We start from the raw sequence: 27,501 nt of genomic DNA on the forward strand, positions 1-27,501 counted from the left end.
TTGTTGAGTTTTTGTTTTGTTTGTTTGTTTGTTTGATTTTTTTTCTAGCACTTCATTATTTTGTTTTCCTGGTAAAAGTACATTGATTTATCAGTTTAATGTCATTGGTTTAACAAATAAGTGTACGTGTTTGTAAAAATTAGGCAAAATGGGAAAAATTAGAAATATGCATGTCAAAACCCCACCGATCTAACAATGTAATATCACTCATGGATACTTTCTCTATTTTTATAAGTGTCTTTTTTCCTTGATTCTGATGGTGCAAATAGTCAAATTACTCTACCAAGATGAGTTTTAAATTCCAACTTTCACCCACTGACTGATTCTTACAGAGGCTCAAACTTAAGCTTAGAATAGTCAGATGTAACAGTATATATAATAGATCTTTCATACCAACGGTCACCTTTGTGGGCTGGTGATGTAGGGGTGCTATTCAAATCTGAAGAAAAAACTAATTAAAAACAAAAACAGAACAAAATGTAATATAAACTATTAGTTATTCTCCAAACACCCAAAAGCAAAGGAACGTGATCGCCAACATGTTATACATCAAATTAAGACATCAAGATGTAATACATGAAAACACAAAACCCGGATGAATGTTTTGTACACGGGATGGTACAACGTTCCTGTAGATTTAAATGCAAAGTTATCTTGTATTCTAAATACCTATTGGAAGTTTGGAAGAGTGTTGACTAAATTTTCATATTTTCGTATCGGTTACTTCTGTAAGTATTGTTTGATTTGTCTGTACATATGTAATGTGTGCATAATAAACACTGGCTATGGTTAGTCAAAGTGCACACTGTCTTGCACATGACTTCCGATCAGTTTTGTTTTCCATTTTCGGTTAGTTTTAAAACTCTGTAACTTAAAAATAAGTAATGGTATTCTATCATTATAATAGGTTAGAGGTCAATTAATTTACCCTCACTTGTAAAATGGGGATATATAGTGATTGGTGTGTTCGTCCGTCATTTTGCCCTTCATTCCATCGTCCGTACGCATTTCCGTTACACAGGGTGGAGGCAAAAATTATCTGTTACTTCTTCCACAACATTGAATGAAATTGAAAGAAACTTTCAATGATTTTTTTTTACTTGTTGTAAGGGGCACTTCCTATTTAAGATTTCGATCCGAAACGATTTGGGAGTTTCACTTTGCAAAACATGGACTATGTCATTTGTGAATATGGGGACATGAACGTCCGATCTAAAATCCGCTATTCCTCCTACACCAGTGAATGGAATTCAATAGAACTTTCACAGAATCATAAGAACACATTTCTATTGTCCATCTATTATTTTAGATTTTGATCCGAATTAACTTAGAAGTTTTACACAACGAACCAAATACTTTTTGTCAATTGTAAATATTAAGACACAGAGGAACCCATATCTTTTCCATAATTCAAACCAAATTTAACAGCATATTCAGTTCGAAGAAAAAGTAGCTTATTGGGTTTGATCATAAACAACATGGAATTGACCTTGATATTTTAGATCCACTTATAAAGCGGACCTAAGTATTTGTATTTGAATCTTAATGGGTATGCTAATGGAACTTTTTTTCATGCGGCAGTGTAAGGAATAGTTTCAGACACTAACATGCATAACAAATCTAGGCTCTGGCGACTGCTATATCAACTTAAATTTGAAAAAAAATATCAGCATCCAAGATTGTATGCTTTATTGACTGTAATCAACAACCTAAAAACATCAACAAGTCGTGGTCATGGTCTGTTTCTCCCCATGATTGCCGTCTTGTGGTCAGTTTCTCCCTGTGATTGCCGTCTTGTGGTCTGTTTCTCCCCGTCATTGCAGTCTTGTGGTCAGACAACTTTACACAACAGACTAAATATCTGATGATTTAATGATTTTTATATCATCTTACATTATATGCATTTTCCATATGCCAATACGTTTACTTTAGAAAAATTTGTTTCGGTCTTAGCGTTACTTTGTATTATTTCTTCTCCTCTAGAATAATTGATAACTCTTCAAATCATGGTCCCCTTGATTACTTTTCAAAGCAAGGGTTCAACTGTTAGAAGAAAGATATCACCCTACGGTAACTTAGTTCTTTGTAAACAATTAAATTGAAGTATTATTTAAATGTTTCCAAATAGTATGTTAAGGAATATATCATTCGTTTATTCTTGAAAAGTAATGATGGCTACAATTGCATTCCAAGATTCCTTTTGATATGACTAAAAATGAAATAACCTCTGTCATGAATGAAACTGTGCGGCTATAACTGTCATTCCTTTTATAGCCTTTTTTATTAATCTTTGAACTTTCCAGATAAAATAAGATAAATGTTTTTAAAAAGCTTCATGCTGTCTCAAGCTTTTTGTGTCCATGATATGACTATCCAGAATTTAAACTGTGTCCATTTAAAATTGTTACCCTCATGTAGAGAATGAATATTTGCATGACATTATGTTTGCATCGTGTTGTTCTCAACAATGATCTTTATCTAATATGATAATTTTTGCTTGATAATGGTTATTCATATTGAATACTAGCATGCTTTAGCTAATTATTTGATTGAAATAGAAGGTTTAAGATACTGTACCTCAAGATCATTTAAACAACTTGATGACCTTTTTTTAAACTCAATTAATGAATGATGTTGCTTTTTCTGTTTTTGTTTTTTTTTGTTTTTTTTTTTGTTTTTTGTTTTTTGTTTTTTTGTTTTTTTGTTTTTTTTGTCTTTTGTTTCTTCTTTGTATGTTTGTTTGTTTATGTTTTTTTTTGTTTTTGTTTTTGTTTTTTTTTTGTACGTTTCATTTAATATTCGATTGTTTGTTTGAGTTTTTGTTTTTGTCAGAAGATGAACAACAGTTAGTGAAATGTTATGTACACATTTTAATAAATTCGGGATACACACCAGGTCTATTACATTAAATACTAACAGACGGGAATTTTAAAGCTCTTGTTAACTATTCAGTTAACTAGCTAATGACATTCAACTAGTCCACTGTAATGGCCATTAAAACAAGAGAGCCTATCTTTTTCCAGGAAATTAAATATTTTTCTAGTTTAAACATATTTTTATTTCAAATAAATTCATCAACTATAATTAATACAACTGTGATACATCTTAAAGATTGGGAAACAAACCTAAGTTTATTTTAATCCATCACCTATCATCATATGACAAATATTAGTACTTTGAATCAGCACGGTCTAATTCTGACATATATTTATGCAATAGTGAAATAAAGAAATAATATTTGAAAAAAAAGGAAACGTGTAGGTGAAAAAGAAGGAACATGATGAAATGCATTAGAAAAAAAACGTACAATACTAGTGTTAATCTACGAGTTGTTTACTTTTTAAAATATCAAATTGCACTTTTAAGACTAATTCATTATTTTGTTCTGTTGTAAGACCATTTGATCCCATTAGAAGATAATTAAAATCAATCAATTAATATATTTCCTCTGTAAATGTTATAATATTTAGTGTAGCACTCGAGAGAAATACCACACTTTCCACCACGACAATCATTATGAGTGGTATGTAACAAGTCCAAATGTATAAACTTTCCAAAGTAAAACAATCAGATTCAGTTGAATGGTAGAGTCCTTGTAAAGCAAAATCTTCCTACAAAATGTAACAACAATATTTTTAAAGGTCAGTTGTGTTTGTTACACCACAGAGGGCAAAGGATAAGCACTTAACATTTTATTTCGTATTGATGTTATGAGTATTAATTTACTCTTAATAAAGACAAAATATTGGATTGAATTATGTGCAACAAACTTGAAAAAAAAGATTAATGTACAAACTGGTATTTGTGCTTCTTAACATTTATGTTTTGTCGATGAGTGTAACTTGATTTATGAGTTATATATAATGAAAAATATTCTTCTAACAACTGCTCCCACGTTTCTTTTATGATGATTATACATTAGAAAAACTTGAAAAATGTTTTGTTGTAATTAGTTAATGGGTTAGATCCAGTTTTGCTACATTGATGGTACTTAATGTATTGTGTTATTTAGTATAACATATATCATACGTATCTAAAATGTAGTTAAAAAATTAATAAAGAAAATAATAACGGAAACTGTATTTTATTATTGTTTCACTACGGGTTGACCATTTGTGCCGCATAATATTAGAATTACGATTACTACTTTTTTAATCATAATATATTCACTCAAGCTCAAATACAGGGAATTATTAAAAATTGCGATGAACATACGATGTTAACAAAAACAATAAACACATACATATATTGAAACGAAACGAAAACGCTCAGGACGCATGTGCTTACGTTCTATTGATGAAGGATGAGGGTACATAAGGCACTGTAGCACCTAGAAGAAGAAATGAAATTATCCCCCTTTAATAATTTAAAATTGTTCCATTTTAAAAATTAAAACAATTTATTTCATCTTCGTTTTTTTTTAAATCAGAAGAGAAAATTTATTTTCGTTTATGAAAGAAATAAACAAAGTTATATGCATATTCAATTAGTATATGTTGAATAAGTAAACAAAACAAGTGCACCTTAGTGTTATGATTTACGCTATCTGTTAGACATATATATAAACAAGATGTGGGGAAAACACTCAACACGTTGACGTACTCCCAAACAGTTAGAGTGGGGAATATCAAAATAAAACAATTTGAGTGGGCAATCGCTCTCGGCCCACGTGGGGTCTGGGAGTAGACCAGAGCGTCCACACAGCAGCCCAGCCGCTAGTAGGACACACTCTGAGTTATTCGGTCAGGTATCTCGAAGGCTGGGCTTCGCTTCCTACTACTACTAATTGGCATTACTAACAGAATTCCCGTAAGGGGCGGTCGTGCGAGATCCCTAAGTATAGTCAAGACCGTAAAACACCCCAATCATCATGTAGGGAAAACCTAGTCATAGAGTCATACGTATGATGACTTATTTTTTTTTAGCCCTATGAAGAATGTTTGCACTCGTACCTTTACTTCTGCCTTTCATAAAGCTTTTAGCAATTAATCATGTTTGTCCCGCCTTCCGTAAAATAGCATTTTACTTGACTGAAACTTGTATCAAATTCGGTAGTAATTGAGTCTTCGAGTATGTTCCGCTGAAAACAGAATCAATAGAGATGAGGCATATATACAAATCACGTGTAACCTTTTCTTCCTAAACTACATACAACACTGCATGATTGACTATATATATATATGTGTGTGTGTGTGTGTATATACCTCCCGAAATTTGATCATACATTCTGTAATCTCCAACAGCTTTGTACGTCTCCCGATGGGAGCTTAAATCCTTCCGCTATTCATAAGTCATAATAATGGGGATGAAACTTGGAAGTTAAGAAGCCCAGAAGTGACGCACTTCAATTTTGAATAAAAATAACAGGGGTCTCATTTTGTAGAGTTTCCGAAGATTAACATCAATGCAACCCGTATCTCCGCTAAAATGCATGAAAGCTTGGCATATGTTAGATTCAGGTTCGAAAACTAATTTCAATAACTGTCACTTGGATATTCATACCACTAAACCTCAGATGGTTCACGGTCAGACCATGCTTATTTAACCTGACAACTTACATGTATAAGGCATTGTCGCACCCCCATCAAATCCACCACCCGGGTCGCGCCTATTTTTGTTCATATTCTAGACATGGATTGAAACCAAACGTAACACAAGATGCAGCTGTCTGAAGTAAAAGACAACTTCGTAAATAAACTATAGACGCTACAATTTGCATTAATTATTCAAAAAGACGACAAAAAGCTAAACTGCAGACAGGAATTAGCACGACAGAACCGCTTGGCACGAATATTGTATTAAAACTACATGTAAGCTATTAAACACAGATATTTACACATAAACGTGAAGAATTTACATGTACATTCATCCATGATCTTTCTGAGCGGTGCATCATAGTACTTCCCTAGGTAAGTTTTAATATAAATACGGGTATTTTAAGTGTCTACATGTTTTTTTTTGTTTTTTTTGTTTTTGTTTTTTTGTCTTTTGTTTTTTGTTTTTTGTTTTTTTTTGGCGTATGTGTAGGTGTACACTAAATATGAAAGAAATGTTGGAAAATTTACTTTATATACAAGAAACTTAAGCAACAGGATTTTATACACCCAAAATTGCGTCCAAATTGTGCACATTGTAAATGTATATGTATTGAAGATTTTTTCTCAGATAAAGAAAGCAATGTTGAAAGAACTTTGTTTTATAGAACTGTGCGTAATCATTACAATAGATAAATACCCAGAGCCTGGATTTTTTTACAGGCAAACAAAGCAAACGACTTTAATTTTTTCTACTTTCAAAATAAAAATAGGAGCGAGTAAAAAGCTTTATTCGCGCTTGATCTTATAACAGTGTTTCAAACTTGCCGGATCGCATAAGGGAATAAAATGCGTTGCAAAATTTATTACAAAAAAATTATCTTTAGACAGCATGCTACAGATTTGTATACGCTAATGCTTCAACGAGCTTAATTAAAGCCTCCCATTTTTGTACTACGTTACACGCAAAAGTATGTCATAATGGTGAACAATCTTTTATCGAGGAGATTTATACGAATATTAGAGCGAACAAATATTGAAAACTATAACATTCAAATATTAAACCCAAGTAAATGACAGTAAAGCGGTTCAAAGTAAGTGCATTTACGTACATGCAAACATGTTCATAGCAGTGGCTATATCACAATCGGCGTCTGATCAAAGATTATTTCGAACTTTATTTCATTCTTTAGCATAAAGATGAGATAATAGCTCTTTGGTTATTATATCTACTGCACTTGCTACAGTGTAAGGCAATAATGGCTTCGGTATATCGAAAAATACCGTTTTCAGACCTTTCTATACGTTTACATATCTTCCCTGTATCAATTTGATCTGATGGAACAGTGTAGCGAAAGGAGACATCACATTCTGAGACGTTTGTGTAATATTGATTTGTTGTGACATGCATTATTAATTTGATCCTCTATCCTACATAATAACATCTAAATGAACTGTCCCGTACTACCATACATCGTGTACTAAGTTACAGCCCTAGATTAATCCTACGAGGGGGAATGACCCGGCCAGCGAAAGCTATTTTTTTTTATATAGCCTAGCTGGCTGAGTGGTCTAGGGCGCTGGACTTTGTGCAGGCGGTGTTGCCATAGATGTCACAGCGGTACGAGTTCGAGTTCCGCGGAGGGAACGACCAAAGTTTGTATCGCAAATTTGACAGTTCTAACATCGTTAGGAATTTTTCAGACCTTCATATATATATATATATATATATATATATATATATATATATATATATATATATATATATATAACAAGGCCTGAACGTGAACACATAAAAAAGAGACGATCTACATACACAAACTGTTTACATTAGAGCGTAGTCATTCGTTTCAACCAAATGTCTTATGCTTAGATAACTTGGAAGTAGTGGATATAGACAAAATTATATTAAGGTAACGGAAAATCACATTACGCCATTATCAAATATTTTTTTTAGTTTGAGAATTGAATCTTGAGTTTAATGTCACAAAGCAATAAATCATGCGTTGATATAAATATATATAAAAATTACAAATGAAATTAAACGTTTATATAGCAGTGATAGAGTTGTTTGTATAATATGGATTTGTTCCGACATGCATCAATAATTCAGATTCAGATTTTAGATTTTATTATATACACTCAGACGTAACGTAAATGTGTTGAATGAGGTCAGTCAGTAATTAAAAAATACAAAACGACACAGAAATCAGCAATAATAAATACTGAGACAAATACAATTACTTATAGAGAATGTGATAAATTTATCATAGAATAGCAGATATTTTATTAATGAACACAGAAAGTGTTTTTAACAAATTCAAATTGCAAAAAGAGAGTAAACCACCCATTTTGTTACGATTTGAATACTCATGACAATACCTTGCCAAATATTTTAGTCTTAAATTTTAAACAGCGACATTTTCACAAACAAAATATACGTGGAATTCGTCGACAACATTCCCTTTGCAAAAAGAGCATAATCTATCAGGTTTTGGAATGTTATACCACCTTCCTTTTTCAATTGGTAAGTGGAGATTAGAAGTGCGTTTTGTGATCCAAATCCTGTAATACTTTGGTAATTTGACTATACAGTTTTAAAAACCGAAGGATGTCTTGAAAAGCGAGTAGAATTCATCTCTGGATGAACCAAAAATAAGGCTATATTATACAAAACTTGCTTAATTCAATTAACATTAATAATTGGAAATTTATTCGCAAAAAATTCACTTATACCTAAATCATCGCAAGTATTTTTAAGTATTCAATCCATTTGAATTTGAATAATTCAGTGCTATGAAGCTTAAGCATCAATTGATAAAGAGAATCATATTATTTGCTCTCATTTTGAACCACCCTTGCCCAAAACGACATCATGCGTACTTTAAAACGAATTTGCAGAGGGAATTGTTTAAGCTCTCTGTATACCACATAATTTGGGGCATTGTTTCTAACACCAAGTATTCTCAAAATTCAAAAGGATTTGTTCAATTACATCAATATTTTCAAAGCCCAAAATTTCGGAGCCGTATAACAATATAGGTTCAATCATACAATCAAACATTTTAGTTTGCAAATCTATAGGTATGTTCTCATTATTTATGAGTTTATTAATACTAAACAAGGCTTTCTGAGCCTGTTCTATACGTTTCTTACGAGTATCTATACAACATCCATTGTATCTAAATATAAGACCAAGGTATGCATATGAATCAACTATTTCAATTTTCACTTGACTTACCCTACCGGTGCACCTGGTCCATGCTCCCAGTTTTTGGTGGAGTCCGAGTTGCTCATTTGATTTTGTTACTTTGTATGTATGATTTTAGTTACTTTATGTTCTTTGTTGTGTATGTCTGTTTTCCATGTCGGGTCTTTGTCCCTGGATTGCATTCTTTTGATTACCGCTATAACCTTGGTTCCCTTGATTACTCTCTCACCTCCAAAATAAAATTTGACATTTTGTCTTTACTTTCGTCTACAAAAAATTCGGCTTCTGTCTTATTGACATTTACTTAAATTTTCCAACATTCGCAGTAAACTGAAAAATGTCTGAAGAGTTTGGAATGCATCTTTACTTTCCGCTAGAATTATAGTATCATCCGCATACAAGATTACAAAAAAATTAAAATAAACATGAAGTTTATCTATCATCAATTTTTCAATAACTTCAAGTGATACTCCATCGAGCTTGGCAAAAAAAATGTCTATGTCATTCAGGAAAATAGAGAACAAAAACAAGTTCTGTCCCTGCCTTACACCACAAAAAACAAGGAAAGAAATCAGACTACCTTTCACCACATTGTACACAAGATTTAATATCGTGGTACATATTATATATTACTCTGAAAATTTTCCCTTTGATATCGCTATTTTATAATTTTCTATTTCTATTTTATTTCTATTATTCCTATTTTCATCCAAAACCCATCTCTCAATAAGTGCCGAATGCATTCCGGATGTCAGTGCAGTATAGTAAAACTCCATCAGTGCATGTAAAGTAAATATATTATCAAGGGTTGTATATCCCTTCCTAAAACCTGCTTGGTACTCAGAAAGAACGCTAAATTCATTTGAAAATACATTCAATATACTGTTCAATATGCTCGTAAAGATGTTTACCCATGCAGCTAATAAAAGTAATTGCACGATAATTATCGAGATCTGCATAATTACCCTTGTTTTTTTATAGATGGTTTTATAATACCGCATGTCCGGCTCTTACGAACTATACATTTAGAACTAAACTGAATAAATCACAATATATTGATATAAGTTTAGGTGATGAGAATTTTAAGTATTCATTAGTAACCATATCCCGGGCGCTTTACTATTTGTTAACCTTTTTTTATTGTTTCTTGCACCTCTAACAGTTATATTACCATTTAATAATTCATCAAACATAGTGTCATCGCACACACTGTTTACATCTATATCTATTTCAGTGGACTCTTCGCCTGCGTTCAAGTTCTTGAAATGTTCGAAAAAGGTTTCCACATCTTATTTAGGCGGTTCTTTGTCTCCTTGCGAATATGTATACAAAATCTTCCAGAATGACTTTTTTGTTCATGTTTTAAATCAGACCTCAACTTATTAGCACATTTACCAGAATACCTTGCATAACTCTTACTTAGGGTTTGGCGATATGCTTTCGCTTTTTCATTCATTTCAGCTTTATGTGGCATAGAATGTGTTGCCTTAAATTTACCACATGCGGTATGGAATTCATCCCGCTTTTCCTTGCATAATTTATCGAACCAAGATTTATTTTCATTATCTCTATTCCTTGAAACTCGATTTGAAACTCAAAATGTATTTTAGCAGTATCAATCAAATCCTGACCTATATCTGTGACGGGGTCACTTACCTGGTTAGGTGTGATCAAGTCAAATTCAATATTGTCAAGCTTGGACTTAATACTGACCAAAACATCCTCGGTGTTATTTATCAAGGATTGCCTGAAATATTCGCTTTTTCTTTTATCCAACTTAGTTAAGTGATATTTATATGTGATTGTTTTGGATCATTTTGTTTAACAGAGTTTAGAGACAACTGCAAACGATTGTGTGCATCAGAGTACATTGGGTCAAAATCTTCTACATGATTTCAGTAACAATATCTAACATAGATTCTGACATAAGTAATTAATCGAGTAAAGATGCATCTTTACAAGTAGTTTTACCTATATTTCTATCATCACATATACGACCATTGGCAATATACAACGAACTTCTTTATGACCATAATGACTAACTTGAGTTCTATCTTGTGAGTGTCTATCTATGGGAAGTTCCATTTCTACTAGTTCATTTCTGAACATTTCAGTATCATGCAAAAAAGTTTAATCTTCACTTATTTCTAAAATATCAAATAAATTATCATCAAAGTCTACACAATCGCTCATGATCATGTTCCCACTTCGAGCATTGAAATCACCGATCAATGAAATATGACAATCTTTTGAAAAATTAATCATCTCGCTCTCAATTTCTATAAATATTTAGAGCTTTCTGGGGGTACATATACACATCCCACCAATACCTTTTTGCAATGTTGTTTTGTTGGAAATATCTTTTTTGAAATAACAATCCACTGAATAAAATCGCTATCTGATTTCAAAAAGGTTAAATATTTTGACAATGATTGTTTATATACAATAATAATTCTTCCAGATTTTCTTTTACATTTTTTTCTAATTTTTGAAAAGTAATTATAATCCTAGGGGATCTCAAGTTCATCAAATTCACTTAGCTAAGATTCTGTAAATACAAGAATTTCATATAATTGTGTTAGGTTAATGAAGTCCGGGTTCAGTAATTTCTTTTTCAAACCGCACACATTAAGACAATGGATATTAATTTTCTCTCTATTGTCATGACCTTGACCTCGACGAATGGCTGATGTATTGTCCTAGTTTCCCTTAGTAGGTAGACCAGGTATATATGGAGGTTCATCTACGGGTTTGTTTGTTTGTTTGTTTGTTTGTTGGGGTTTAACGTCCAAGCAGCAATATTTCAGCTATATTCAGGCCGAGAACATGAAGTGGATGATAAAATTAACATAAAATAAAGACGAAATGAAAAATGGGATGGGACACAAGGATAATGGGGTTGACAAATTTTGATTGCCACTGGAAATATAGTCTGAATTTCTTCTGACCCTGCAACCCTCCTCTTTTTTATTTGGATATTGATATGTCGGGTTGGGGTCAGAACGATATGCCATACAAAAAGTTGGAGATTCAGCGGTACCGCGGAATATCGCCCTTCACGCGCTTCTTACGACTTTCATGTTAAAATTGTGTAGGTGATGCATACCTAGTTCGATTTGGGATTCATTTTTCTTTATGTTGATGTAAGTTTTATCGGCTATTTGTCATCAAATCTCGATAAAAAGAAGTTTGAAAGCCTTAACCTAGAGTCAGCAGCCATTTACTTTCGATTTCCAACTTAGAGTGACGCAAGCGAGATTTGGTCGTATGCAAATGAGATTCTGTCATGCACAGATGGTCACGTGAAATCAACAAACACCGCCTTCTTTGTGTGTCTAAACAAGCGTGTGTACTGGAACAACATATGAAAACACGTGGTTGGATCCTATTGTCCATTACTTGTGGTTGAACTGTGAATTTTTTTAGATGTGTAAAATATTACTTGTGGCACCCCATCCTTAGAATACCCTAATTCAACTGTTTAAACTCAATTTTCGAGCAGGTTATTAAAATATTGGAAATGCATTAGGGTGTTTGTGTGTGTGGGGGGGGGGTGCAGAAGTCAATCATGTACATTTTCTACTAGATTTTAAATTGCTTTTATATAGCAGTTTATAAATTTGTTTTGCACTTATTTTGAATCTTCAATTGCTTAGATTCTTAATATATTGAAGTTTAACATAATGTTATTCCAATGTGAGATTTTAACTGGCAGTGTAATTTGTGATGAACTGGATGTCTGTATACCTGTTTCTTGTTTTTTTTTTTTTTTGTTTAGATTCTATGGAGAAGACAGGGCTTAGGGAAGCCAATTATATTAAGCTTTTAAAATATTTTTTTCTTTCACCACCTAACATGTCTGCATGGATTTATAGAGAGCATATTTAAGCTTTTTTGTTTCATTATGTTCATGTCTGACTTTCTACACAAAAATGTAGTACTTGCAACTACCTAAAGACCATTCAAATTTCCTCTGATCCTGCAACTATCCTCTTTTTTAATTAGTTATGTGTATGTTGAGTTGGGATATCCAAATAAAAAGAGGGTCGCAGTTTCAGAGGAAATTCTCCCTAAGTTAAAGATTAATATTATTTTCAGAAAAAAAAAACAGCCATATCTCTTTGCATTTTGTAAAAACTAACAGTAATACATATACATACTACCTCATATGGTTGATTCTTACAACTGAATACCAATGTGGTTCTGTTGACTACATGTAAGTCCTAACAAGTTACCATAGATGAGGACATAAATCCCAAATTATACTCTTTGGTCACAATAAACGCTATCTACCTGTATTCACAGGTCTGAGTCCAAATTATCTCAAATATTAATACGACCCCAGAAAACTGTTCACTCGCATATTGGTTTGGATTTGTTGTGGTCATATGGAGACACTTGGTTTTTGTGAAAATTTGAGTATTAGTTGGTTCATCTTTACAAATTTTAAAACAAGGTTGCAAACTACAACAGGAAGGTTGGTATAGATTTTGGGGGTTAGAATTAGAGGCATAAATGGGTCCTAAAACAAGAAATTCATTGAATTATCAATACAACTCTAATAAAAGTATAGCAATGCCTGATATTGCTTCACAATATTCTATACCACAATAAACAGACTTGGATTGATTGTTTATGTTGTGACTTAAGCCAAGTAAGAATAAAGGGCCCTAAACAAGTATTTTTCCCTTGATTCGAGAAATAAAGGGGAAAACTATTTGTTTATTTCTGGTTTGGTTTGAAAAAATTTGTAGATGTCACATCAAAATCCTTGCCTGAGTTTTTCAATTAAATTTCAAATATCTTTTACAGTTTTCAAATTATAAAGGAAGCCACGCCCTAACAAATCATATTTTTTTGAGATAATGAAGTTCAAAGTGATCCATGAATGCACTCTAAAGCAGACCTTTATACTTGTATTGAATTTCAAAATATGTAATATTGTGTCCAAATGATTTGTTGTGTCCATAATAAACTGTAAGACTCTATGTTAAGTGCGTCAATAACTAATATTGAGTCCACACTTGTAGAGTATAATTGACTGTGGTTGTATCATGCTGCATTTGGCAAAGCTTTTTATTTTAAGTTGGACACATTCTTGTATTGTAGGGTTTCGCATTTGCTTTCAATTTGTTTAATTGCTGAGGAGTTTTCTTCACCTATGTATGTTATGGTGAAACTTATAACATTCACATTAGTTAATTAAAAGTTTATTTGGAATTTACTTGAGTACCTATATGTTTAAACAAAATGTTGCACTTGTCTCTATGTGCATGCATCATAAATAAAAATGTAAACTTAGTTACATCTTCCAGTGACAATATTCTTGTAGGATTTAAGGGGCAGGGATTTGATGTCAGATATGAAATTTTTGTTGCACAAACACAAACATTTAGTTTTAATTCAGAAGCAACTGAAATCAATACTTCATTTTGAAAAAAAAATGCCTTGTTTAGTAATTGGGGAAACATAGAATCATTATTATTGTACTTTTCATTGGAGGAGTAAAATATTCCTGTCAGGATTTGGAGCATTTTTAAAAGATCACTTGCCCCTTGCTAATAAAATGGTCGATGCTTCAGAGATTGAAAAAAGACAGAATAATAAAAACATAAGACATGGTCCATTGTACAAATCATGTTTGAGCATCAATGCCAAAAACATCATTCTGTACAAAATACACGGTGATTTTAGGATTGGAGAGCCAAAACAAATATTAGTTGTTTCAATTTGCAGATATACAAATGTACATGTACATGTATATATAATATTTAATTGTTCGATAAAACTGACACATCAGATGCCTCACTTAGCTCCAATACAACAGATATGTCCTTATGTCTTTGGTTGAAGTTGCAATTAGATTGAGAATTGTAGAATCTATTTTACTTTGAATAATTCAAACTTTTCTATGGTCCTCTCTAAAATCTAATCACCTGTAAAATTAAATATGGTTTTTATTGTGTAATGTAAAAAAAAATAAATATACAATGTGTGCCAGCTCAAACAGTAACCCTTTACAAAAAATGCTCTTTTTCATGTAAAACATAAGTTACTACACATGGGAGGCAGCTACCAGTACACTGTGGGTTTGCTTTTATCAAAATATATACATTCATGTAGAATTCTAACTGTACTGCATACATTTCTTTTTGTCACTATATACAACATACCATTTTGATATACAGTGTGCCTCATCATACGCAACTAAACATTTTTTTTCAGAATATGTTTCTAACAGGATGTCGCTGTAATGCTTTTTTATCACATATTCTGGTGATGCTAGGATAATGGTAGCACAACCTTCTTTGATACCTGAAGCAAAAATCAGTTCATTGAAAAGTTGTTATTTCCAGTGATCATGCTAAATGTACACAATTAAACAAAAATGTTTATGGACTTGAATCATTCATTAATTTCACATACCATTTCCAATACATGAATATATAGCATTTTTGACAAGACACCCCCTCACTTTTTTTCCCATTCCTAATTCATTTGTTCATAGTTACATTGAAAAAAATAAAGATTATTTTTAACTCAATGACAAACACATACACCATCAATTTCGTGTTATGCCTTCATAAATTTCATATGAAGAAATCTTATGGCTCTTAGTTTTTGCACCTATTCCTTGATAAGATATATATGTCCAGTGGGGTATAAATAGGCTGCTGTGGTGCGCTTATGGAATGAAAAACATAAAGACATCAGCCACCATTTTGATGGAGTTGCTTTTTCAAAACAAAATGCATGTGGCATAATTTGGTTCAATTTTTGGGATGAAATTGCGAGAACTGAATTACAAAGTACAGGGGACAAGGGATAAAATAAATGAAAAATTAAGTGAAACTTATTAAAACTACTGTTAAAAGTCACATTAAAATTTGCGTCCATCAAATATACGACGACATCTTTCATTTACCACCACGATTCCAAATCTACCTGTGTCCCACTTCAGACTTATCGACTCAATGTTGTTCCAGTACACACGCTTGTTTAGACACACAAAGAAGGCGGTGTTTGTTGATCTCACGTGACCATCTGTGCATGACGGAATCTCATTTGCATGCGACCAAATCTCGCTTGCGTCACTCTAAGTTGGTAATCGAAAATAAATGGCTGCTGACCCTGGGTTAGGGCTTTGAAACTTTTTTTTATCGAGATTTGATGACAAATAGCCAAAAAAACTTACATCAACATAACGAAAAATGAATCCCAAATCGAAATAGTATGCATCACCTACACGATTTTAACATGAAAGTCGTAAGAAGCACGTAAAAGGCGATATTCCGCGGTACCGCTGAATCTCCAACTGTTTGTATGGCACATCGTTCTGACCCCAATCCGACATATCAATATCCAAATAAAAAAGAGGAGGGTTGCAGGGTCAGAGGAAATTCGGACTACTGGAAATAGGGAGAGGTGGGTAGAGTCAGGCAATTTAGCCTCCTGTGGCGGAGCCCTATGGTTCCTACTCCGGGAGAATACCACAATATGGTTTTTTTAACGTGTGAGGGACGTGGCATCTTTCCCAACACGGTGCGCCACTATGGTTTGTGATCAGGTTTTCAGTATTATAGCATGACAACCTCAGCATGTAACATACCAGTGGTACCCCATTCCACCACCTAGGGCACACAACCCAGTTGCTCTGTGAGCAGAACGCCATAGCCCCTGGCCAAGGTTCTGAGCACTATTTAGTCGCCTTTTACGACAAGCTTAGCGCCTCTGCAGGCCTATTCTTTTGACACCCGGACTTGACAGGTCTCACTACGGAATGAGTCAAATACTTCACCATCAACAATCAGTTTATCATAGGAAAACTTTGCATTTTTCTTCTGACTGCGGAATTCCTTGAGTTTAGGGATCAGAGGTTTGCGCCTGTCAGTAATTTCTATCGGGTACTGCTGGTACACTGAAAATTGTGTTTATCTTTCAATTTTTCCGCCGCAAATTTCCTCACCAGTTCATGCTCATTATATTTCACAAAACGAGCAATGATACTCTTTTCCTTCCCTTCAGTGCGTTCTTCCAATCTGTGAACATTTTGGAATTAAATATTTGAGACATTTTGGATTTCAAGTTCATTTGCAAAGAAATCTCTTAGTGCATCTTCTGTATTTTCATATTTCCCATCAGGGTTAGGTATACCGCCAAAAATCAGGTAATATTTCATGGATCTTGTTTGCATTGATAGAAGTTCTTCTTTAAGTTCAGCATTTTCAGCCTCCACTTTTCTGTTTGAGTTTTCAAGCTTTAACATTATGGTGATGGGCCTCTTCTTTATCATTTAGTTTTGAGTGTTGTTCTTGTGTTTCCCTGATATCATCTATCTCAATTCTGATTTGATTCATCGAAACTTCAAAACGATCTAGCTTTTATAAAAGAGTGTCAATAATATCCAATTTTGGTAATCTCTCATTCGTAGTGGCCTCTAATCTTTTGACCCTAACATCAGTGTCTAACTCCATTGACATGATTTGATGAGTATTAATAATGGGGCTGCTGATGTTGGGGTTCTTTTGGAATTGGGTGCAAATTAACAGGGTTTGCAGTGTGTTGGAGGGGTGAACTATGCTGAGCTGGTGGTGGCATGCTAAATTGTTGTTGGGCAGGGCTACAAATATTACTTTTACTTGTTGGACTTCTTGATGATTCAATAAAGCTGCCGTACATTGTGTCATTGGCCTGTATTATGAGTTGACAGACGTTGGACGGATTGTTTTGATTCATGGCCGCCATGTTAGAACTTGTTTTCATGGGCGGCGTATAACCAGTTTTGGACTTTTGGCTGGTCTTACGCTTTTGATTGTTTCTACCCATGGATTTTAAACACAAATTAAATCAAAGTTCAATAATATATTAAACTTCATGCCTCATTACAAGTTTCAACTCCCTGTCTAGCTATTCCAATTTGCTGTCCTGTACTACCATATATCGTCTACTAAGTTACAGCCCTAGATTAATCCTACGAGAAGGAATGATCCGGCTAGCGAAAGATATATTTTTATATAGCCTAGCTGGCCGAGTGGTCTAGGGCGCTGGACTTTGTGCAGGCGTTGTTGCCATAGATGTCACAGCAGTACGAGTTCGAGTTAATCGTTTTTGTAACTTCAGGGCGAGGGCATCAAACAAGGAGACAGTAGGCTCTGCAATGGGCACCAAAACCTATGCCTTTACAGTTTTCGTTTTCATCTTCATGTTCAGCTTACTATACAACGTACTTCAAACCAACACGATTACAACAAGATCTATTACGAAACATGATGATAGTAACATTGCATTGATATTGGAAGAAGCGCTGAAACTTAAGGAAAGACCTGTGCTGATCACGATAGTAAATGATGGCTACAATGATATGGTGTACAGCTGGATATGCAATACCAAACATATGGGCTTCCATAAACAAGTAAGAATGTAGCTACAAGAACGCACCTTGTTATGCTGTGGTTTATTTGCACATATTATATATTCTTGAAGTTTTTCATTTAGTTTCTGTTCAAAATAACTGAACGTATTCATTCTCGCGAATTTTGTCAAGTGAATATGATTTCGGATTCAATTTAGCGGTTTCAATCAATGGTATGGGTTGTATAGTGTTCAATTTCGCGTCTTCCATGTTTGCACTTTTATGTTCATCAAGAAAATAGTAAAGAATAGTAAACCACGGAACGTAGTACTTTTTCATCTACAGAATTGACTTTTCAATCTTAGTTCTTTTTGTAACAGATTGCTCTTTTCATCTTGATCTCTTACATGTCGTTTGCTTTTTAAGTCGCTAATATTGTTGGCGAGTTCTTGTACTCATAATTTCAGTACGTACTTTACATGTATGGGATTGGAAGTTTACGTTAAAAGATGAAATGATCGGTTAGCATTGAACTTTATTTAAAATTGCCTTAAAAATCATTTATAACTTTATTCTGCCCAATTATTACCTATAATAAAAGAAAACGTGGTATGATAATCATAGGCAGGATTGTCATGGTAGGTCATACGTTGAAGGCATAGTAAAACACATATGCGACTGTCACATTAGCAACGTTCAATTGCATCGGCGAAAAAGACCATGGTAGATCTATTTTAAAGTAACTGAATCGTAAAACTAGCTCCGAAGACCTTTTTAAATTATATAAAAGGCTATTGCAAAACCTCAAGATTGAGGACTTCAAGGCTAAGCATCTGACTGTTCTTGCAAAAACTCTCCATTCAAATATATCCCTTCCGTCACGTCGTTACGGGAGATTTAGGCATCAATGAAAACGAATCTCTGCGTAAGGTGCTGTCTAGTGCCGTGAACCACGCTCCATAAATTGGAATAATGTCTTCGAAGATCTTATGGATGCCTTGGAGGACTACACAAGAAAATTGACAAAACGAGAACAAGAAGACATTGATTCTCTGTCTGAGTGGGTAAAGGCCGTGAGGTTTCTAATTTTGAAACGAATGAAAATTTAAGTTGGTCAATCAGTGTCAATGCTACATCAGTTTTCAAAGACCCCGATATAGCAGATACATTGTCTACTATACATGACAAATATGGTGTCTTACCAGCGGACAAGGCCCAAACCAACATTGTTTTTATATGCATAACGTATTCCATCCAATTTTTATTATCAGAGGTAGAGGTAGAAAATAATAGCAGTGATAAGACCTACACTGCCACTACATTCTCAAAAGAGTAATAGAAAATCGTAAATCTGTGCTATCCTTTTTTGGTCTGTCCACCAAAAACGATGATTGTGATTTACCGCCTATGTACTGGATTACAAAACTCAACAAGAATCCATACAAACAACATTACATAGCTGGATCTGTAAAATGTACCACCAAACCTCTTTCAAAACTTTTAACTTCTATACTCACAGCTGTCAAAGAGGGTCGCCGGTCCTACCACAACACTTGATTTTCCCGTAGTAGTATTAATTCAGTGTGGATCCTGAAATATTCGAAAGATATTTTGGAGACCCTCAATTCAAGATAATTATCAGAATATGATAGCATTAAAACCTATGATTTTTCAACAATACTTCTATTCCCCATGATCAGTTAAAATCCCGACTTAAAAACATTATACATCGTTGCTTCTCCAAGAAAGATGGTACACCTAGATACTAATATATAGTTCTTTGTAGAGATTCCTAATACTTTGCAAAAATAATTCCAAATCATGTTCTAAATAAACAGATGATGTTATCAAAATGCTGGAAATGGTTTGTCGACAACATATGTGTTCAGTGTGGTGGACGCATTTTTCAACAAATGGTCGGCATTCCAATGGGAACAAATTGTGCTCCTTCACTTGCTGACCTTTTCCTTCACTCTTATGATGCTGACTTTATACCTGATCTGATCCGAAAGAAAGAACATAATTAAACTAGATCATTTAATTTCTGTTTCCGGTATAAAGATGACGTATTATCGTTTCACAATCCTAGGTTCGGGAATTTGATACATCGCATCTACCATAAATAACTTGAGATACATGATACTACAGACACTGTGAAGTCAGCCTCATATATTGATTTACACTTAGAGATCGACGGTAAAGGAAAACTATTGACCAAACTTAACGACAAACGTGATGAGTTTTCATTCAGAATTGTCAAATTTCCTTTCATCTGTGGCAACATCCCTTCAGCACCTGCATATAGAGTTTTCACATCACGACTCATACGGTTGCCGTAACTACGCAGACTATTTTGTATCGCGTTAGTCTTCTTAAACTTAGACTTCTGGAACAGGGTTTTGTTGCTACAAGATTGAAGTCATCACCACAGAAGTGTTATGGTCGTCATCATGAACTCGTGGATCATTATAGTATATCCATCTGCACCATGAAAACTGATTTGTTAAACGTGTCATTGTTTTTCTTTCCTCTTTCGTCTACCCCGGATTTTAATTTTTATGAGCAACTCGGCGGTTGTCTTTACAAAAGCAGAGGATTAACGTTGCACTGGTCCATGCTCCCAGTTTCTAGTGGAATTCGAGTTACTCATTTACTGTTGGTACTTTGTATGTGTTATTTTGATTATTTTATGTTCGTTGTTGTGTTTGTCTGTTTCCATGTCTGATCTTTGTCCCTGGATAATATTCTTTTGATTTCCGCTACAATCTTTGTCTCTTTGTTTTATTGATTACTGTTCAAGCCAACTTACACTCCTTGAGACGTTCACTTTTCCCATTTTAGCGCTCGTGCATCGTTTATCGTGCGTTTACACATCGTTTGGCGATCGTTTAAACGCACGATAAGGGCATGATAGAAGCGTTTGTTTAAACGCACGCTAGGAACGTTTGTTTAAGCGTACCATAGAAGCGTTCGTTTAAACGCACTATAGAAGCACTCGTTTATTTTTCTACCTTGATTATTTCCTTGATTAAGCTATTATTTTCATATTTCTCGCTATTATTAATTTATATAATTTCATTAATTTTATTTTCTGTTTTTTTCTGTCTTCATTATATGTCAATATTATTATTTTTCGTCGTGCGTCTATCGTGCGTTATAATGCACGTTGGGAGAGCTCGTTTATCTTGCGTTTAAATGCACGATAGGAGCGTTCGTTTAAACGCACGATAGAAGCGTTCGTTTATAGTGCATTTGGTGAGCGTTTAGAGTGCGTGCGGGAAACCTTAACGTCTCAAGGAGTGTAAGTACTGCATTCAATATTATTTATATTTTGCCATCAGCTGTTTAGACAATATTTATCAACGCAAAAAGTGTATGCAATGACAGACTGAAGTTTCATATTGACCCCTGGCCGTACCATGAGCTGGCGATTTTTACTCATGTTTAGAAAACCAGGAACGGAGAGTTGAAGAAAATATTCAAATTCATTTTATAATTTATTGGGTTTTTTAGATAAATTAACTGTTCAATTATCTTAATTGTTTTGTCAATGTTTAGGATATACTGTCTTAAAAGAGGACAATTCCATACAAATTGAAACATGGTCACAGTTTGTCACTTTGTTTGCAATCGACAATGTTATTTTAATGTTGTTTGTATAGGCTTTATAACGTTATTACCGTGTAAGATTCATCATTTGTATTATGAATACTCCGTACAGGAGACCAAATACATCATATTCTGACTGGTCACGTTTGTGTTGCGTCTCAGCTACGTTTACGATTCAAGAACGAAACATAGATTTCGGGGAAAATTGCTCTATTTGGAGCACATATGATTATTCTTTCTTTGTTGCTTACCAGCAAGCCATTTACCAAAAGTATCACAAATACTTTTGTCAAAAACCTTAATAGATATTATTCTTTAAAAAATAAGTAAAATAAAAAATACAGTTTATTTGGTGGATGTTTCTACAACATGAACCACCTTTCAGTAGGCTTATGGAACAGGGTTATGTTGCTACAAGATTGAAGTCATCATTACAGAAGTTTTATGGTCGTCATCATGAACTCGTGGATCGTTATGGTGTATCCATCAGCACCATGAAAACTGATTTATTTAACGAGTCATGGTTTTCCTTTCCTCGTTTGTCTACCCCGGACTTGACTTTTTATAAGCAACTCGGCGGGTGTTTCTAGAAAATCAGAGGACGCTTACCCTACCGGTGCACCTGGTCCATACTCCCAGTTTTTAAGAGGAGGCCGAGTTGCTCATTTACTTGTGTTACTTTGTATGTATGATTTTAGTTACTTTATGTTCTTTGTTGTGTATGTCTGTTTTCCATGTCTGGTCTTTGCTCCTGGATTACATTCTTTTGATTACCGGTATAACCTTGGTTCCCTTGATTACTCTCTCTACCATTTGTAGAGTTTTAATTTAATACGTAATGAGGGGAACTTTTCTTGTGTATTTAGGTACTTTTCATTGTGACTAGCAACGAAGGAACAGCAAAAATGAAGGAATTGTCACCTGATGTTAACATTGTTGTCATTGATGTAGACAAGTCAATGGAAGGTCACCAAAGTTACAGTCACGCGGGGTACCTGAAGATAATGGTCCTGAGGACGTCCATTCAATTAGCTTTGATACAAAACAATATAGAGGTCTATTTTTTTGAGTGTGATTCTGTATTTTTTAAAAACCCTTTACCAATTTTAAGGTCTTATTCCGGCAAGTGTGATATAGTATTTATCAGCAATTATAAAGGTAATACTATAAATGGTGGATTCCTTTATCTCTTTCCGACAACGACTACTAAAGAGGTTTTCAAGGAATTAAACAGAATGATGCAGGTTGTATACGAGAAAATAAAAAATAAAAGTTCGAATGAATTCATTGCAGGCGAGGAAAACGATCAGGCATTTCTATCAAAGTTACATGACAAGAAATATTCTGGTCTAAAATCAATCGTCATTCCGTTTAACATTTTCTCAGATGGGAAGTGGTACGACAATTCGGTTGAAGAAAGAAATCAAATTGACCCGGTCCTAATACATAATAACTGGATCGTTGGGAATCAGGCGAAAATGGCCAGGGCGAAGAAATGGGGACACTGGTTCTTAACAGAGGAAAGATCGTGCGATTTAATAAATATTAAAAGACTTTTTCCAGCACAATAAAATTAAGTTTCTTCAAACTTTGAACAGTTTTAATATTGAATATTATACATGTACATGCTAAAATCTTAACCACGTGTCGTATCAAACCAAGACTCTATATCACCCCAAAGGACACCGGCCCCATGTGATGCAGTATGTGAAACATATTTTGAGGTTTAATGTTCACAATATTTTATATTTTAATGATACTTTAATAGTGTTCCAGGAAGTTTTGAGATATAGAGCAGGCGACATAGATCTAAAGGTGTGATATAGGGTATGCAATATAGGGTAAACGAGACAGGGGTCCAACAATCATTGGTAATGAATATGCAAAAAACGTATGTTTCTAAATATATAAATCTATAATAGTTTTCATGCAACATATTACATATATGTTTACTGGGAATGTGTATATGATACACGTATTATTGTTAATTTCAATGAATAAAATATTTGGTTGAATGTCAATGTAAATATTTTTAAATATAATATATGTTGTGAAGTGGCTCAAATTAAACGTGAATAAGTATAATGAATAAGGGTTAAAACAATAAATACAAATAAAATATGAATAAAACGTAAAATATGAGCCACAATTTACGGCCTTGCGGCCTTCGTCAGGGCAAAAAAATATTGAGGAGAAAACATGTCATTCCCTACCACAGAGATGAGATGCCGATCAAAATTGATCTTGATCATAACGAAATAAGCGCCAAGTTAAAAATGAAAATTTTCAAAATAAAAAACCGTGTCTAAGACTAAGAGTAATCGAGAGAACCAAGATTCTAGCGTAAATCAAAAGAATGTCATCCAGGGACAAAGATCAGACATCGAAAACAGACAAACACAAAAAAAAAAACAAAAACGAAAAGTAACTAAAATAATACATACACAGTAACAAAAGTAAATGAGCAACTGGAACTCCACTAAAAAATTGGAGCATGGACTAGGTGGACTGGTTTGTTTGTTTGTTTGTTGGGGTTTAACGTCCGCGCAGCAATATTTCAGCTATATTATTGCCACTGGAAATAGGGAAAGGTGGGCAGGGTCGGCGGAGCCCTATGGTTTCTACTCCGGGATAATACCACAGTAGGGTTCTTCAACATGCGAGGAACGTGGCATCTTTCCCAACACGGTGCACCACTATGGTTTACGGTCAGTTTTCCGTATTATAGCCTGACAACCCCAGCATGTAACACGCCCGGGGTACCCCATTCAACCACCTGGGGCACACATCCCAGTTGCTCTGTTGGCAGAGCGCCCTAGCCCCCGGCTTGGTTTTTGAGCACTATATAGTCGCCTTTTACGACAAGCTTAGCGCTGCTGCAGGCCTATACTTTTAACACCCGAACCTTCACGGTGCAGGTGGACTGGTAAGATAAGCTTCCCGAGTTGCTCATAAAAAGTCAAGTCCAGGGTAGACGAAAGAGGAAAGAAAAACTATGACACGTTGAACAAATCAGTTTTCATGGTGCAGATGGATACACCGTAACGATTCACGAGTTCATGATGACAACTATAAACCTTTGTGGTGATGGCAATCTTGAAGCAACATAACCCTGTTCCAGAAGCCTAAGTGTAAGAAGTCTAATGCGATACAAAAAGTCAACAAGCAAACGGCAAGCTCTGGTACACAATGTATAACGTATGAGTTGTGATATGACAACTCCATACGCAGGTGCTGAAGGAATGTTGCCACACGACATAGATTTGAAAGTTGATAATTCTGAATGAAAAGTCATCACGTTTAACGTGAGGTTTGGTAAATATATTCCTTTACCATCGATCTCTAAGTGTAGATCAAGATATGAGGTTGACTTCACAGTGTCTGTAGTATCCTTCGTCTCAAGTTATTTGGAGTAGATGCGATGTGTTAAATCACCGAAACTAGGATTGTTTAAAGATATTACGTCATCTATATAGCGGAAACTGAGATTTAAAGATTTAGCTAACTATTTATTTGTATCTAGGTGTACCATCTTTTTGTGGAAAAAAACATCGATGTATAAAGCTTATGAACCTGGATTTTAACTGAGTATGAGGTATAGAAATATACAGTGTTGAAAAATCATAGGTTTTAATGCTATTATATTCTGGTATTAATATTAGAAATAATGCGTGTCTTGACATTTAATCCAAAGGGAATCCCACGCCTAAGAAAACTGATGATACGATGTTCTAGGAACTTTTTATTTTATTTTATTATTATTATTATTATTATTATTATTGCCTGTTTTCAAAAGGACAGTTACTTTCATGTAACCACAGCGTATGTGAAACCATCTGTTGATGTAAAGACTTTTGCTGGCCCGACGACCTCATCAGTTTTCCAAGTAAAAGGGCATGTCGAACAGCATGTTCGCTTAGTGCCGTATTCCTTAGTAACTGGCAAGGGGCGTCTAGAGGCACTCTTAACCAAATTCGTAACAAGGTGCACTTTCGGACTCTTTCCTTTTCTATAAGCTGTAATTGGAAGCGAATCGTTAAAAAATGACGATATGTATTCGTCTCCAAGAGCTAAAGGTTTAAAGTTGCGAATCAGGATGTTCTGGATTGCAACATTATGAGGATGATTTGTCAAGACCAAAGGAACACGGTCTCTTGTGTTTTTCGTCCTCTTTTCATAGACTCAGATCTCTTAACTTGGGAAACTGACGTGATCGCTCGACCCTGAACATTGTTCGGATAGCCTGTCCTGACAAAAAACGTTCATCATTACATTGAGCCCTGAAATCATGGTCATCGTTACAAATACAGCATTTCAGAAATTGAAACTTGGAGTGCATATCATTTTTGTATGACTGAGGATGACAGGACTGATAGTTTAAGTAACAATGTACATCTGTTGGTTAGTAAAAAACGGAGGTTGAAATTTTTCCATCTTGCATTTCACAATTGATGTCGAGGAACGAAAGGCTCTCTTGAGTTGAAGGTGTATAAGTTGGCTGGATGGTAAAGAGAAACACTATTGATGAAAGACATCAAATCATGTTATTTATCGGAGGATACCCCAAAGACATCGTTCATGTACCGCTTGTAAAGATCTGGTATGGGGCCTATGTATATAACATTTTCCCCTTCAGATAGCCTGCAAATAGCTTTGCTTCTCCATTTGATCTCGACGCATATTTCATAATGATCAAGATCAATTTTGAAGGACACCTTGTCTCTTTGGTAGGCATTGACAGATTTCTCAACAATGCTTTTGCCCCTGACAAAGGCGGTAATGACAAAAATTTGGTCTCATATTTTTCAATATTTTTACGTTTTATTCATATGTTATTTGTATTTAGTGTCTTTTTTATCTTTTAAACGTGGCTATTGTTCACTTATTAATTATTCTTATTAATTACTTTTAAATTATAAATAAGTTCCAAGGTTAAACAAATTGTGAGCGTTTACTTCCAAGGCAAATTCAAAATTTAATAGAAGTTAACTTTACTGTATAGAGTAAGTTTATGCATTTGCAACGAGATTACTTGAAAGTTGACGCGACATTTACACAAGATTTACATCATTTATTGTGGAGATTATATGCGAAATGAACATGTAAACAACAACGCACTACTTGCTCATTTAAGATATAAAGATGTTTTAACAGTATACTAAACTTTTAAACATTTTATTTCAAGCACTTAAAACTTGATACTGTTGCGGAAACTTCATTGTCTTCCTATGACGACTTGAAAACGGTGCAATATGTACCTTTTTTCAACTATAGAAATTAGCCCTACTAATTGTTCCATCCAGGCATTGCTTATAGCCTAGATTAATTTCATATTTGGAGTGATATAATGTATGTTGGAATAAATTAAATGTAAGAGGTAGACGAATCTAATAATAATAGAAAATTTATTCAAACAAAACATTTTTTCCCATACATAATCATCAAATATTGTTATGTATGTCTGTTTTCCATGTCTGGTCTTTGTCCCTGGATTACATTCTTTTGATTAACGCTGTAACCTTGGTTTCCTTGATTTCTCTTATACCGTTGATTCAGAAGTATGGTACACAGATATTTATGGCATTCCATGAAATCAGAGTAGTTGGTACTTACTCAAAGTAGCAAAGTAAATGTGAAATATCAACACAATTTGCAGAAAATAAAGGGATATTCTGCACAAGTAAGGAAAAATTATGATATTTAAGTTGATATCGTCTCTTTTACATGTACCATAAATTGTAGCGCTAAAATGACCACTGTTGTCACATTCGAAATCTAGGTAAAAAAAATGCAGA

The 27,501-nt window shown here is 34.2% G+C and overlaps 1 protein-coding gene across 4 annotated transcripts in view; it reads left to right on the plus strand.

Annotated features, from left to right (window-relative positions):
- Positions 1-26,862, plus strand: part of LOC148600775 (uncharacterized) — a 41,871-nt gene extending 15,009 nt beyond the window's left edge. For 2 of the 4 annotated variants that reach the window (XM_088555261.1, XM_088555262.1), the window contains exons 3-4: positions 17,866-18,157; positions 22,573-26,862. In XM_088555261.1, the coding sequence (XP_088411387.1) occupies positions 17,866-18,157; positions 22,573-23,277 (997 nt within the window). In that variant the 3' untranslated portion in view covers positions 23,278-26,862. The remainder of the gene's footprint in view (positions 1-17,865; positions 18,158-22,572) is intronic. The other 2 variants (XM_088555263.1, XM_088555264.1) reach the window with 1 other exon arrangement.
- The last annotated feature ends 639 nt before the right edge of the window (positions 26,863-27,501 follow it).

Source organism: Perna viridis, chromosome 12 (genome assembly GCF_037379345.1).
Source record: "Perna viridis isolate PV_CMFRI_1.1 ecotype Kerala chromosome 12, ASM3737934v1, whole genome shotgun sequence".
Taxonomy (NCBI): domain Eukaryota; kingdom Metazoa; phylum Mollusca; class Bivalvia; order Mytilida; family Mytilidae; genus Perna; species Perna viridis.